The sequence below is a fragment of the Strongylocentrotus purpuratus genome, unplaced genomic scaffold, assembly GCF_000002235.5.
Source record: "Strongylocentrotus purpuratus isolate Spur 01 unplaced genomic scaffold, Spur_5.0 spur5_scaffold_5, whole genome shotgun sequence".
Taxonomy (NCBI): domain Eukaryota; kingdom Metazoa; phylum Echinodermata; class Echinoidea; order Camarodonta; family Strongylocentrotidae; genus Strongylocentrotus; species Strongylocentrotus purpuratus.
This window is the reverse complement of record NW_022145611.1, coordinates 28663637-28679536: the sequence shown is the minus strand read 5'-3', so window position 1 is coordinate 28679536 and position 15900 is coordinate 28663637. Positions and strand designations below refer to the sequence as shown.

Sequence of the window (15900 nt, the reverse complement as noted above, 5' to 3'; positions counted from 1 at the left end):
AAAAATGAAACAAAGAGGGAGAGAGTTAAAAACGAGGAGGGGGCAGGGGGAGAGGAGATCAGTTCAGGAGAGTAAATTATCAAGAGATACCGAGAGAGAAACAGACATAGGGGAGGGGTGGGAAGTGTGAGAAATGGCTGATAAAGATATTGGTAGAAAAAAAATTATGATAAAAAGATCGATGCCACAAGAAGTGAGCCCCCATCAGTTCCAGAGAGATATAACTCTCTTGATTTATGTGGTTATCTTCAGTAATGATAATTTCCGATTACAAGAGATATGGGAAGGTTTAACTTTAAAAAATCACATTACTACACGTCTGAAGTGGGAAAGGAATGACAGTTTTTCTCCCCTAATTACTTTTGTTTAGTTTATTATATGCTATTGATGATAGTTTGATAAGATTCATTTCACTTTTCAATACTTTCTCTTCACCCCTTCGGAATACCCCCTTCAATCATATCCCAACAGCCAACACTGATGAGTAGTTGTAAAGGATGGATGGTAAGGGCACATACAGTTCAAATAAGACACGGGAATAGAAGCCCGTCTCTCCTGTTTGCCAACATATTCAAAAGTGTCTTAACCTTTGTAGCCTTCTCAAGAGCAGACACATTGGAAATCTGCTCTTGACGACTTCCGAATTTGATTCCCCCACCCCCACCCCCTCCTTAGACGCCGCCATTAAACAGAATCAATCAGACAACGGAGTTATAGAGGCACGGATGAAATCTCGGTTTCGAGATCACATGTGGAGTAGTGCATGAATATACAGCGAGTTTACAAACTCGATCTTCCGGCTAAGTTCTTGTTCTGCAAAAACCAGTTGACACATACTCACTGGAACAAGACATGCACTTTAAATTAAAGATTGTGGTGTTTTCACCTTTTATTTGATGTTTAATTGCGCCTTTCTGTCTCTCTGATGAGCCAAAAATTACTTGTGAATTCGTGAACACAATATCGTGTTGAGAGAGAGCATCTAAGCAGGTATTCGATCTTTCGTGCTCCGAGTGCAGCAGAGCGGCTGTGATATATATCTTTGATGTGAAGCAACTGAAGGCCAGGGAGTCGAATCCAAGATGGGTGCTTGCATATCTGGATTGGGACCCCAATGGAAGGACACAGCTAAAACACCAATGAAGATTCTCATCGTAGGACTGAATAGTGCAGGTTAGTTCAATGCAATACTAAACAAGTTTTACGAAGCTTTTGTTAATTTCAACACTGATATCAGATTGAAAACTCATTCAACATTACTAGTAGTCGCAAATTATCATTATCATTAATCATATTAAAAAATAAATAAACGGGCGGGCGAGGACGAGAGGCTTGGGGCTGCAAGCCCGATCATTATTAAACTGTCAATATTCGGGCAATCGTCACATCACATTCAGACAGCCCGAGAGTCTCTTTGTACTTTAAAAAAAATCACATTGAGTATAATATTACAAAGACAAAAAAATATATAAGAAGGCTCTACACCCAAAAGATGATTTCACTATGATAAAGTGTCAAATTATTGCTCGCTTGCAAACTGGACAGTTGATTTTTAGGCAATAGACATATGCTGACCCGTACACCTACATGTATAAAAGGCGTTAAAGCCCTAATCGTGAATATGCATATTGGTTGCATCTTATTACCGCGATAAAGTGGATAAAGTATCAAAATCTCTATTCTAAGACGGTATTTTTTCTTCTCTATTTTTGTCTTCCACCATCCCTTTCCACTTTCTCTCTCTCTCTCTCTCCCTCTCTCCCCCCTCTCTCTCTCTCTCTATTAAAATAACCACAAGATTTAAAGAAAATTAGTTTCGATTCCATTCATGCGAAACAAAACAGGACGTTTGTACTGCTAATTCGGTGTGTTTAATATATTCCGCAGTTTTGGAATTGATAGCATTCAAAGAATTCTTTTCAATGTGAAGTATCTGTGAGAAAGCGATATGTATTTTCGTTGTTAACTTCCCCATTTTAGAATGCTTATGCTTTAAACAAATCTTTCATATAGTTTTGGTTTCTTTTTCTCAACCATGGACAACATATTCCAAGTTAGTTTCGAGTATCTGTGCTGTTTTTGTTTTTGCTTCTGATATGTTTGGCATACTGGTTGTCTGCATGTAATAGGGCATGTCAACACTAATGATCATAGGATCTGGAATTGCGAATAGCCCTGTTCATAATCACGTCACACAGCCCCCCCCCCCTACCCACTATTAAACAAACTCTCCCTCTGTAGGTCCCTTCCCTTCCCCTTCCCCTCTCTCTCTCCTTATCCTTCTCTCAGTCCCCTTCTCTTCTTTCTTACCCCCTCTGTTGCCCTTCCCTCTCTCCATGCCCTTCCCCTCTCCATCTCTCCCTTCTCCCCCTCCCCTGTCTCTCCTTCCGTTGTTGCGATGGGTGATAATTGACGCAAATGTACCTATCAGACAGAGCACCTATCTGTAATTTTCGAAATGCGACTGCTAACAACATTGACTCTGACCCCAATTTCATTGCAATGCTCCTCATAACCATTGAGAGAAGATCACTTTGTCCGTATCCAAGCGAGGAAAGGGCATGGGGCTGTCAATAAATAGTTCAGAACTCATAGCGACTTTTGTCGGTCCTTGTCATGACTGGTGTTCCTGATACCCATTCTCCATAATAATTCTTCTTTGTTAGCTTATCTGAAACAAATCTTTATCTATTTTACTTTTCATCCAATAGCCATTCCTTTCAACTATTTACAGGTCTAGGCGTGTGATGATTGATCTACTCACTTCCTCTTTTATTCTCCAGAAAATTGTCATTTGTTCGTCTTTCCTGGTAAAAGCGTGTTTTAATTTTTATCCCCTAATAGTTATGAAAACGATCGATTTTTTAACAAATATTTGCAGTACATTCGTTACACTAAAAAATCAAAGGTGATTTTCCAATTTGTCCATTACCTCTCTGTAAAATCTGATTTTTGTCCTAACAGGCAAGGAGGAAATACATAAATGGAATGTTGCAATTGCATATTCAGTACAAGTTTAAAAAGGAAATTATGTACATTTTTGGAATCCTTAAAGATTTAACTACAAACTGTACATGGTGGAAATAAACGAGGATAAGTTTACCTTAATGTATGGTCTCCCAGTATTAGTGTGGACTGTCGTGTCCTTCATTGTGTGAATATGGAATCGTACATCACAAGAACTTCTAAAAGAACAAATAAGCTAATTGACCCTTTTCGATAACACCAAATTCTCTTTGACGTGAATAGATTTTACTAAAAAATACAAACACTTGTTTCGATATTTTGAAATCAAATACTTCCAATTCATTTATTACAAATTCTTTTTTTCTCAATGGAAATGGACTGTATTGGACATGCCTGACATAGCAAAATATAATGCATGCACATTCTGACAATATTTCAGAGCAGATGAATGAAATAATACTCCGCTAGTTGTTGTCACCAATGGAAAAAGCATTAATATTTTCAAATATACATTTGGAAACGCTTCTATTATTACATCTTTGTCTATTTTTTCGCATTCGCCTAGCAAGTCACAGTACTAAGAAAATGACAGCACCCACCCCACCCCGTAGGAAGCAACGAATACCATAGATTTTAATTTCTTATAATTACGATAAAGTAAGTCATTTTGGGAATAATAAGAATATTTTGGAGGCGTTATAGGATAATAATATACTTTGAGATCCATTTCCTGCTATAATTCAGTAGACCCGACGACCCTGGATCTGAGACCGCGTTTAACAAAGGAAAATTTAGACCTCAGACAAAATTCCTTTGTTGGGTCAGATTGTGAATAAAAAACTAAACCCAGCGTCAGGTTTAAAATTTAGTAGAATTTGGGCCTTGGATTTTAGATCTTTATCTCTCTCATTACCTTTATTAATTACAATTCAGAATTTGATGCCCATAAAAAACACAAGGCGAATATTTTTGCTCTTTCTACAATAGGGGCATTATCAGTAATACAACATTAAAATAATGTATTTATAACTGTCAAATATATATCATCGTAATTTAAAATGGTAATCATAAACATGGCTTTTCAATATGAGAGATTTGTTGATTCTTGCATGGAACTGAAATAATTCTTATCAAAAATTGAAAAGTTTATAATCATTTTCAATTATCTTGATAGGGAAAAGAATTCTAGGTCTTGACGAGAGAGGTAACAACTTTTTTGTTTATCCTTGTTGCTTCGACAGTCGTTCTATTGTTGTTCATGTCTTTATTCTAAAATGGATTAAGTTGGATATACATAATTTATATGGTTTGAACATGGACCTACAAATTGACCTAAAATTGCAAATAATTAGGCTTATTAAAGCGAAATTTAATGTCAATTGTTATTAAACAGACCTAACATTACAATCAATGGAAATCATGTGAATGCATAATAATAATTTGAATTTGTAAGAAAATGAAGCATCGATTCTTCCTAGATATCAACATATTCTTGATGCTGTCTATATATTCGACCCTGCATACAGGAAAGACGACCATCCTTTACCGGTTGATGTTGAAAGAGCACATTTTCACCACACCTACTTTGGGCTATAACTCTGAGACCTTTACCCCTATAGCTGGCTCCACTTTCACCATGCTCGATCTAGGAGACTGGCCTAAACTACGCACGCGTGACTGGCATCATCACCATGAAGCTGAAGGTATGCAATTACCTGTCCAAAGGTGTTTTTCGTTTGTCCGTTTGTTCGTTATTTGTTTGTTGTTGTCGTTTTTTGTATTATTTTATTTTTTTGTTTGTTATTGTCGACTTATCCGGGCGGAGTTGTACCAAACAGATCACTCATTAGACAGAGGTAGAGGCCCCGTGTGCATCGTCAAGGGTAGAATAGAGAAAGGGTTGTGATTTTCTCTTCACTTATTCAAACCAAATCAATTTATTTACTCAGGTTAATTCAGTTCCATTAAATCAATTCATCATGGAAATAAATGTTATTGATTTGAATATTTATTTACTGGTTATGCATAAAAATAAACATAAACCTACATTTGCGTGAGATTGTTATATTTGCAATGAAACAAATCTGAGACGAGGAAAAGGATCATGTCCCATCCCCTATTCGCTTGTTCATAATCAGCGATCACTAGTGTTATCAGACAACAGGAATTACAAAAGGTCTGTAGCATTTTGCACATAATTATTAATATACTAAAGGGGACGGGGGCGCGCAAGTCCAAAACCAGGCTCTGACAAGCTGTTTAAGCATGATATTGGGGGGGGGGGGGGGTGTGCCTCCACAAATCTGCATTGCTTCAGATGAGACAGAACTATTGAGAAAGCAGACCGATTGGTTTAATTGAAACGGAGCGTGTGAATTTAATAGCATGCATGATGTGTTTCATGGGGACTTCGTAACTGTCCATGCCAAATGAATTTTACTCATACTTTCACCCTCGCTTGCCATTATGGCGGACTTCCCGCCACCCCTTTTCCAGCGTATACAGATTTAAAAAAGTTCCGATGTGCCTCGATATTCAGACAGCATGCTGGCCAGCCTGGCCTCGTCACCATGTACTTAAAGAGAAACATGCACTAGTTTAAAACCTAAGACAAAATAGTTATCATTTTGTCGTTTTGTGGAATACAGTCAGTCATAATTATTATTCAGATTGAGATTAGACAACAGCACGCTAAAATAACCCTCTACAAAGAGTAATATTTATTAATGTCAACGGTGTGTAACTTTATGTCGTGTGGCAGCTTATTCTCATCATAATAGTCACGTATGATGATTGTTTCCATGAGGGGTCTACATGACTTGCATCAAACTTGGGGTCTGTTTTTCTTGGTTATCTTGATGCCCTGAACACCGTGACTAGTTATGTTGTCATAGCCATGAAAAACATAATTGTTACATTTAACACCATTAGGATAATTCTAGGAGAGGAAATGCTTGATAATGATGAGGCGATGATGATGATGAAACAATAGACGACCTACTACTGGCCATGACGAGTATCGGTTCCCACTGAACAAGTTTGCCGATTCGGATAGAAACCAAAACATTACAGATTAGCTATTCTAAATTGATATCAAATTTCTATCAGTTACTTGTAATCAGAATATATATTTTTGATGTGTTGACTCATACAATTTCAGTCTCTTTGTGAAACTGCAGAGTTGAAGAGGCCTCACTCAATTTAGTTCAAGCACGACCTTCTGTCCGATCGATAAAAAAAGTTATACTTATCTCAAGGTATTGCAATTGGAAATTCCAAATTGGTTCTTCTGTGCAATTTGTTCATAGAAAAAATGGAGTAAAGAGAGAGGGAGTGAGAGAGAGAGAAAGATAAAGGGAGAGAGAGAGGGGAGGGAGGGAGGAGAAAGAGGAGAGAGAGAGAGAGAGACAGAGAAAGAGAGACGAGAGAGAGAGAGAGGGGGGGGGGGTAAGAGAGAGAAAGAGAGAGAGACAGAGAAAGAGAGAGATACATAGTGTATGTGTATGTCTGTATTGATGTGTGTCTAGTATGTGTTCAGAGATAAAGAGAGAAAGATATAATATATAAATATATATATATATATAGAGAGAGAGAGAGAGAGAGAGAGAGAGATACAGGAAGATGGACCGGTTAGTTTTTTTTGTTTTTTTTTTTTTTGGAGGGGGGCGGGGGGTTATATACTTTACTCAGAAACAAATATTTAGTAATATTACTCAGAAAATGACCTATAATGCTCGTTCCGTTTTGAATAGCATTTTAAACTCGTTTTTAAAAACGTTTTATCCCAGCTTATTGTTCTTTTAATGCGATGCGGAAAAAGTTCATTAGCTTGAAATTCCTCATATCTTTCTTTCATCAAACACCAAACGGTTTATCGTTGAGTTTGATGGACTGATCGAGACTAATAATGCTATACATCTGTCTCATCTGGTCCTTATTTTCATTAAACACATTTCATTCGAAACATGCAGGACGATTCACAGTCAGTCTCTGTGACGTATATGAGTGACTGTACATAATGATTTACACCTGCTTCGAGATAAACCATGTGATCTTAATGAAGAGTGATTGGAAATCATGTATGTTGTAATATTGTCCGGTGTAAATTAATGAGCATGCATAACAACCAATTTTCTGTTCCGAATTGATAATAAGACATGAGAAGGAAGAAGACATTTTTTTTTAATGTAAGGAATATAGTTTCCGTCTATTGTGTTCGTGTAATTGTTCTGTTCTCAACATCAAGTAGACCCTTAAAGGGAAAGTCCACCCTGATATTAAGTTGCCTTTCTTGCGAGCTCCTCTCCCTTTTCCTCGTTACATAAAAATTCATAAACTTCGTTTTCTTAGTCAATGATGACGGAATAGGTTTGTTTCATACAGGGGTTGTATAAAACATGTTTGCACTATTTATCGTTAGGGCGAATGTATGATTGACAATTTTTGTAAGGGAATATATAGATTTTTTAAGTTTTCGGTACAGGGCAAATGGGAGGGGAGCTCGCAAGATACGCCACATAGTTGCCAATTTGTGTTTAATTAATTGCAACCTGAAAAGTTTACAACTTTCTTATTTTCGATCGGAATTTGCTTAAACTTTCACTGACCCGTTCCTCGTATTTTCTGCTTCTATTAAAACCAACTTAATACCAGGGTGGACTTCCCCTTTAATAATACAATAAGGATGCTTGTAGATCCGTGGTCATTTTAATATCGAAGGTTGAATAATTGATAGTTAGTTATAGAAGGTTTGATCACTTCAAATTTCAAGAGGAGAAAATATTGAACAATCAACTCAAGGGCAATTTCATTACATAATTTTACAGAAATTATGTTCGAATGACCGTCAGAATTTGTTTTAAAAGGTGGTATACAGTCATATTGAAATTGCGTTAAGTTGTTGTTGTTCGTATCGATATGATCGTGTTGTTGATGGACAGTAACCTATTCAGCCTGGTATAAGCCTTCCATCCTCATTGAAGGCCCAGAAAAAAATCAAAGTGGATCTAGGGCATGTGAGACTACCCAGATTCGTTTGCTCTCGGCCCAGAAAGAATTCCACCACCCCCCCCCACCCATCAATATCTGGATATGCCACTAGATGGGTGATTCCACAGTAGATTTCAGATTGATTATGTGTTTGAAAAAGCTTAGTGTCTGTAATATATCACTCTGTTTCTTATTATACCCCGGCAGATGTGTCACCCTACTGCCATATGGACGCTAGCTTTCTTTTCTGCTTAATACCATTTACCAGGGTTCTGTCTTTTCGCTTGTGTAATGTAAGCTCTAAAGAGCTTTCCGTTTCATTTCTTTGTGAATGTTTTATATAGATACACGTGATCTCTGTAGTATGATTGCTCACCATCAAATTAATATCCACCATTTTATTGATCCCGTTAAAGGAATAGCTCAATATTATGGTCGTAATAAAATTGATATCATATACTTCCACCTTTCTCGTTGCAGGGATCGCTTTCGTGGTTGACAGCGCCGACCCAGGCTCGATGTGCGATGCCAGAGATTTTCTCTTCAAAGTCCTCAAACTTCAGGGATTACCCCGAGGAATTCCTGTCGTTGTCTTTGCCAATAAACAAGAACTCTCTGGTAGGCACGATCATGTCAAATGTTTCAGTTTGATTAAAGAACATTTTTTTTTGGCTTGAAATATTGACTTTTGCGTAATACTTAGCGCAATCTAGTAACCCTTTTGTATTGGAAGATAATTGAGTTACAAAATCATTTACTTCCACCTGTCATGACCAGTCACACATCAGATGTGCTTGAACAAATTTAAAATTAGATCGCTATAATTGTGCTATGACATTAATTTTACAGTGATGTATGAGTCATAATGACACATTTCCAGTTATCTCTCGCTATTTCCCTCTCTCTCCTTCTGCCCCTCTCTCCCCACCCTTTCTCTATCTCTCTCTCTCTCTTCCCCTTTCTCTCCCCCTCTCTCTCTCTTTCTCTCCCCCTCTCGCTCTCATGTTTCTTGATTCATTTGCCTCTCCATCTCTCTCTGTCTCTCTGCCCCCCTCTCCTTCCCTTCACTCTTCCTCCGACTGATCTTGTTTATAGTCTACACCTCTTCATCTTGTGGTATTCCCTCTATAACAAGTTTACCTTAAACTCCCATTCTTGATTAGAATATCCATATTTCCCGAGCACCAGTGGCGTACCTGGGGTACTCCGTCAGGGGGGGCAAGCGACCGAAACTAACAAAAAAGGCGATGCTAATTTTCACTTCTGGCGAGCGAGCGAGCAAAAAAAAAATCTTTAAGTAACGTTTGGTATATAAACTGGTATTGTTGCAAGTTGGGGGTGGGAACATTCACTTGTTAGCGACGTTAATTTCATTTTTTTGCAAACGAGCGTAGCGAGCAAGAAAAAAATCACTCCTTTTGTAATAATTGCCACTTAAACTTGGTTCAATTGTCCCATGCAGGGTGCGGGAACAATATTGTGTTTAGGGTGATTTCATACCCATTTTAGATAGCGAGCCTAAATACATCTTTCTCTCAATGAATTGCTATATAAAATTTGTTTCATTGTTGCAGGTCGGGGGCGGGCACAATCGGGTTTAAGGCAATGTCAATCCCATTTTGGTGGGCAGGCAACCCCCTACATTTCTCTTTTTAATGATATTGTAGCAGGTTAGTGGTGGGCACATAATTCCAGCTAGCGAGCGTAGCGAGCGAGCGAAAAAAATCACTTCTCGTTTATAGGGAAAATATGGTACATAAAACTTAGGTTCATTGTTCCATGTCAGGGACGTGATTATTAAAAGCGGTGTTATTTCTATTTTGGCGAGCGAGCAAAAAAATCACTTCTCTTTTGTAGGGAAAATATGGTACATAAACTTGGGTTCATTGTTCCATGTCAGGGACATGATTATTAAAAGCGGTGTTATTTCTATTTTGGCGAGCGAGCGTAGCGAGCGAGCAAAAAAATCACTTCTCTTTTATAGGGAAAATATGGTACATAAACTTGGGTTCATTGTTCCATGTCAGGGACGTGATTATTAAAAGCGGTGTTATTTCTATTTTGGCGAGCGAGCCAAAAAATCACTTCTCTTTTATAGGGAAAGTATGGTACATAAACTTGGGTTCATTGTTCCATGTCAGGGACGTGATTAATAAAAGCGGTGTTATTTCTATTTTGGCGAGCGAGCGTAGCGAGCGAGCAAAATTTTTGTAATGATAATTGGTTCATAAATTTCAGATTATTTTTGTTGCAGGGCAGGGCTTACACAATCATGTCTAAGGTGATGTTAATTCCGTTTTGGCGAGCACGAGCACACCAAAACGTCTTTGAATAACGTTTGGTACATAATTATTAACTGGTTGTTGCAGGTTGGGGCGGGCACGTTAGCGGTGTCAATTCCATTTTGGCGAGCGAGCATAGCGAGCAAGCAAAAAAAAAATCTCTTTTAATAGAAATTAATAAATAAACTAGTTTTTATTAGTGCAGGTCAGAATGGACGCAATCGCGTTTAACGCGATTCAATTCCTTTTTGGCGAGAGGGCGTAAAAACTCTTCCATTTTGAATGATATTGTTGCAGGTCAAGGGTGGGCACAATTGTTTCCAAAGCAATATCTATTCATTTTATTCGCGAGAAAGTGTAGCGAGCGAGAAAAATGAATTAGTCTCTTTTAGTAACATTTGGTACATACTCTGTGTGTTATTGTTGCCATGGTTGCAGGTCGGGGCCCGTCGGGGCAGGCACAATTGTATTCTAGGCAATGCTAATCCTTTTCTTTTTTCAGGGGGACGAGCAAGTGAAAACATTTAATACAAAATAGGCTAGCAAGCAGTTCGCGCCAGCGAAGAGTTTCGAATTTGTTATATCACTTATATTTTCCTATTTTCATTTGTCTAAATTTTTCAGGGCCGTATGCGGAATATTTTTCTGGTGGGGGAGGGGGAAAGATGCGTTAAAAGTTTTCGAAGAATCTCAAAAGCAAAAGGAGTAAAGGGAGTTCGAGCGACCGAACTGGTCATGAGGGTACTTTTGCATTTTCAAAAGTAGAATTGAAGGATTTGGTATAGGCCTACACTACATTTTCAGGAAAAAAACTGTACGTTTTCAAAATATCTGGGGTCAACTGCCCCCCCCCTGGTGCGTACGGCCATGGTCTTTTTTTTTTTAATTTCCCGATTTTTTTCCTTTCCTTTTCTTTTCCCTTTTTCTTCCTTTTCTCTTCTTCTTCCTTTTTCTTTCCTTTTCCTTTTTTTCCTTTTTTCTCTTTCTTTCCTTTTTTTCTTCCCTTTTCTTTTTTTCTTTTTCTTTCCTTTCCTTTTTTTTCTTTTCTTTCCTCTTTTTCTTTTTTTTCCCTGGAGCCTGTCAGGGGGGCACTCTGCCCCCCTGCCCCCCCCCCCCATAGGTACGCCAGTGCCGAGCACGTCACGGAATGCATGCTTGGTTCACGTAGTCACAACTGAGTATCTATAATAAAGTTGTGCATGAAGTTTGATAATGTCTTTTTCTGTATGTATGCCATGTAGGTGAATACGAGTCACGCCCCCCCCCCCCTCATCAGGGTTATATTATGTTTCTTACGGTGATTATCTTTAATTAGCTATATAAATATCACCACTTGAAAGACACCGTTGTAACAAATTAATTGATTATTTCTCAAAATGTTCTATTCTCGGTTTTCTAGGTGCATGTGATATCTATCAAGTATTGGAGAAGATGGAGCTCCACTCTGTCTATACAAACCCATGGTATCTCCAAGCTGCAAGCGCCGCCAATGGCGAGGGGCTTCTTGAAGGCATCAAAGAACTCGGTCAGATGATCCAGCGATATCGTCAGCGAAACACGCTCAAACGAAGAAGATCACGTGGTTCACGGATCCAATAAGAAAGTATATCTCCGCGGGGAAAGCTAAAAAAACTCTTGTGAGCATGACGGAAGGAAGTTGATTTGTAACATCGGCAAGTTCGCCTGCGGTTACCACAAACGATTATTGTTTGGAACAGCTTTTCCCAAATGAAGCAAAGATATCGACGTTGGCAACAGAGACAGGCAGACGACAGCCAACTCAGAAGAAAAATGAAAAGTTGTTTTGATCCCGTTTTGATATTAATTTGTAAATGTATTGCCTTGATTTATGTTTTCCTGAATGTGAATGTGCCTTCGTTCTTTTGACCTTTTTGAAGAGATTAGCCGTGAGCTACATAATGCAGATAATATGTAGTCAACGCGTTGATTCCTACACTCTCTATTTCATGACTACAATGACGTTGAACAATTACATACTCATTAATGTTCTGCAAACAGAACTTTTCTCGGTTCTCTTCAAACCTGCACCCCTCCGCCCCTCACATCCCCTACCCCACCCCCTTGTAGTTACGCCAATGGTGACTGATATGACACATTGGGCGCGGGAGGAGGGGGGAGGGGGGGGGGGGGTAATTTTTTCCCCGGGGATTTGATTTTGGGAATCTCAACGGCCCTCCCTAGGCTCTCTCAGTCGAATTTGGAGGAGGGAGAGGGACTTTAAAAAAATCCAAACCTTTTTTGTTGTCCGAAGGGGGGGGGGGGCTTTAAATTATTTGTTGTGTCTCTCCTAAGGATGAAATCACGTCTTCTTTGACCTATGGGGTTCACTGATCTGCTAGATTGAAGTAATTGCAGTCACGTAACCTTCACATAATATAGATAGGAATAATGTATGTATAAATACATTAGTCGCACAAGCTTCACCTATCTTTAATATCTAGAAACAATGGACTAGTTACTGTTAAATTTACGAATTTGCAGGAAAGACATTGAATACTATGTTGATTCTTTTATCATGAATGTTTATATCAAGGCTAATTTGTTTTACAAAAAAGCCGCTAAAACAGTATTTAAAAAAATGTATGAATCAAATTTCAGATTAGAATGAGTATTTTGTCTTTTTAAAGAACTTTAACCATAAATTACAGGACTAATTCTCAATATCCTTATACAGATTCGAAATAAAATCATGGTAATTCTAACGGCTCACACAATTTGTTCATTCTAGTCCTAATAAATTATAAAATGTATTGCTGAGTAAATCACATGTTAGAAAGCACCTTTGGTGGGTAATTAATATTTTCTTATGAAATTAATAGGACAATAATTGCAGAGGAAATCAGTTTTTCTTGAATTTGAATCACCACCGATTAATTGTTAACTAACGTTATAGCGACGTAAACCAATTTTAGAAATCTGTATTAATGTAAATACCAATCCAATGTATTAAGAGAATATTTTAAAACAAGTTGCATTCATGTATCATATTTCCTATGCGCTGTATATTCTTCTCTCCAACTCTTAGTGCAGGTGTTTTGTGCAATAAATGATCTTAAATGTGATTGGTAATAAAGTGGCCATATATTTCGCTTTCTTTCAATTGAATTGCAACCATTATACTCATAACTTCTAAATGAACTTGACAACACAATTGTTACTGTTTCATATATTGCAAATGCTGTTTTATTTTCTCTCTTAAAAGAGATTCAAAACATCTAAAATTATCAGAGCACAACATACAACTTTTTAACTTGTAATAACCATGGCTTCTGCCTGGTTGCAATTAATCATCAGTCAAGATCTAGCACTATTTTGCTTTTACTTTCGAAAAATTAATCTAAAACGATTTGATGTGCGAAATTTTACGAACACTGCAAAGACATAGGGTATTGAATTCACTTTTAGTTGATTTTTCGAAAGTAGTGGCGAATCGTGTTTGATACAAACTTAAATATGCATCTACAGTAAACTGGGTCGATGTAAATAAACGGATCTAATTGTTGGACCTATCTGATGAATATTAAACATCTGCAATGGCGACATAACGAAACTGGAAATACATAACTCAATATAGATGTCTATATATTCACTTAACAAGATAGTTTATAATGGGATTAATTCATTCAATAGGAAGTGAAATAAAATATCGGTGAGAAGCAAAGTGAAATTTAATATGATACATCAATCAAAGTTTATCAAACATCAAAAGAGGTCAATATTTTAAACTAAATATTTCCTCTGTATCAATGGATTATCTATAAAAATGATGAAACCCTTTTCATGTTTCTTCTGGGTATATAGGTGATTTCCTTACTGACCAATATAAATACATTTAAACACGAGTATGATAAAGTAAGAATAATATATTCCAGTTTAGACCAGAATTCGATTCGATTCAGTTCTCGATTCTAATTTCTAGATAGCTTAATTCAAACCTACATTAACACATTAACATGCACTTCAACTTTGACAAAATAAATATGTTATTGTCGAGTAAGAAACGTCATTATCTGATTACATATGTATATAACTTGTGTATGATTTGTATATAATTATTTAAATGATTAATTTGTTCATTATATGTAAATTTCATACCAATTCAACTTTAAGGCAAAATATATTACATATAGTTAGGCGATGATCTACGACTGCTCAAGCTTAGGTTCATTTATTTGTAAAGCTATTGTGGTGTGACGATACTGCTACACAGATGACAGGAAATACCCATTTGGTTTCGCGGCTCCCGCAACGAGTGAGTAATACCTGAGATGAGAGCACTAGTCGTACGAGTGATTTTTTTTATTTCTCAATTCATTTTTAATTATCGAGAGAAAATTTCCAGGTTGGAGGATCTATATACCGTGTGAGTCAAAAAAAAGTTTACACCTAGAAAATTGCTAATTATTTTAAAACTCATCTGTGAACAGTAAATTATTATACATCTTATGAAAGAGTGTTTCATCCCAAATCGTTTGGTATGATTTTTGTGTGGTATGTGATAACGCTTGGATGAATAGGAGGCATTGTTCGCGAGACTGCAAAAATCGACTTGCGCCAAAGTGATGCCTACAGCATGTATTATGTTGGGATTAGCGGAGTGAGAGAATGAATTGAATGTTTCAAATGAAATGCATTGCATATGCTTTTTGCAGAAGAAAAGTCACACACGCACACACACGCGCGCACAAATGTTCGTTGATATTTGATATTCGATATTTGATATGTGTGGCATGATTAATTTTGTTAGGGATGTTATTTGGATCGATTTAATATCCAAATCCAAATCCCAATTGTTTTATCTAAACATCACATAAGCAACTTTGGCGCAGGTCGATTTTTGCACTCTCGCAAACAATGCCTCCTGTTCATCCAAGTGTGAACACATACCACACAAAAATGATACCAAATGATTTGGGATAAAGCAGTCTTTCATAGGATGTATAATAATTTACTGTTCATAGATGATTTTAAAAATAATTAGCAATTTTCTAGGTGTAAACTTTTTTTTGACTCACACTGTATAGCACGAAACAGAATGACACACATATTAAATGAAACATATAATCGAAGCCATCCTACACAGCTCCACTTTCCCCTTTCTACTTCTCCCCCTGCCCCGATCTCTCTTTCTGTCTGTCCCTCTCTCGTTCTATCCATTTCTAATCAATTTAATTTTTCTCTTTCTCTTTTCTTCTTTATGATTCTCTATTCATTCTCATACAGTTTTCAAAAGTTCATTCTATTCAAAGCTTTATATTTATTGTTTTAATATATTAAAACATTATTGCCTAAATAGGTACATGGACCATCAATAAGTCAAATTCAAACTTCTCTCGCGATATCTGTACAGCAGAATGTACGTCCGTGATACTCCTTGACAACTGGATCCCACAAGACTTGTGCACTCTGTTTACACCGGGATACATAGGGTACAATCTTGTGATTCATTCAGTGGTCAAAGTGTGTTATACTTTGCGACACTTTGAATCACACTATGTCATATAGTGTGAAACTATATGCCACAGTGTGATATATAGTGTGACACTATATATCACACTGTGGCATATGTTATGAATGTTAAAGATGTTATGAATGCATTTTACTACTACTGTAACTGTCTATGACTATGATTTTTTTATAT

The 15900-nt window shown here is 37.2% G+C and overlaps 1 protein-coding gene across 1 annotated transcript; it reads left to right on the top strand.

The window, feature by feature from the left end:
• Positions 1-684: 684 nt before the first annotated feature.
• Positions 685-13328, top strand: LOC582450 (ADP-ribosylation factor). The gene is made up of 4 exons (XM_782400.5): positions 685-1173; positions 4494-4670; positions 8437-8574; positions 11638-13328. Exons 1-4 carry the CDS (start codon positions 1083-1085, stop codon positions 11835-11837), a joined length of 606 nt encoding a protein of 201 aa, XP_787493.1. The 5' UTR covers positions 685-1082; the 3' UTR covers positions 11838-13328.
• The last annotated feature ends 2572 nt before the right edge of the window (positions 13329-15900 follow it).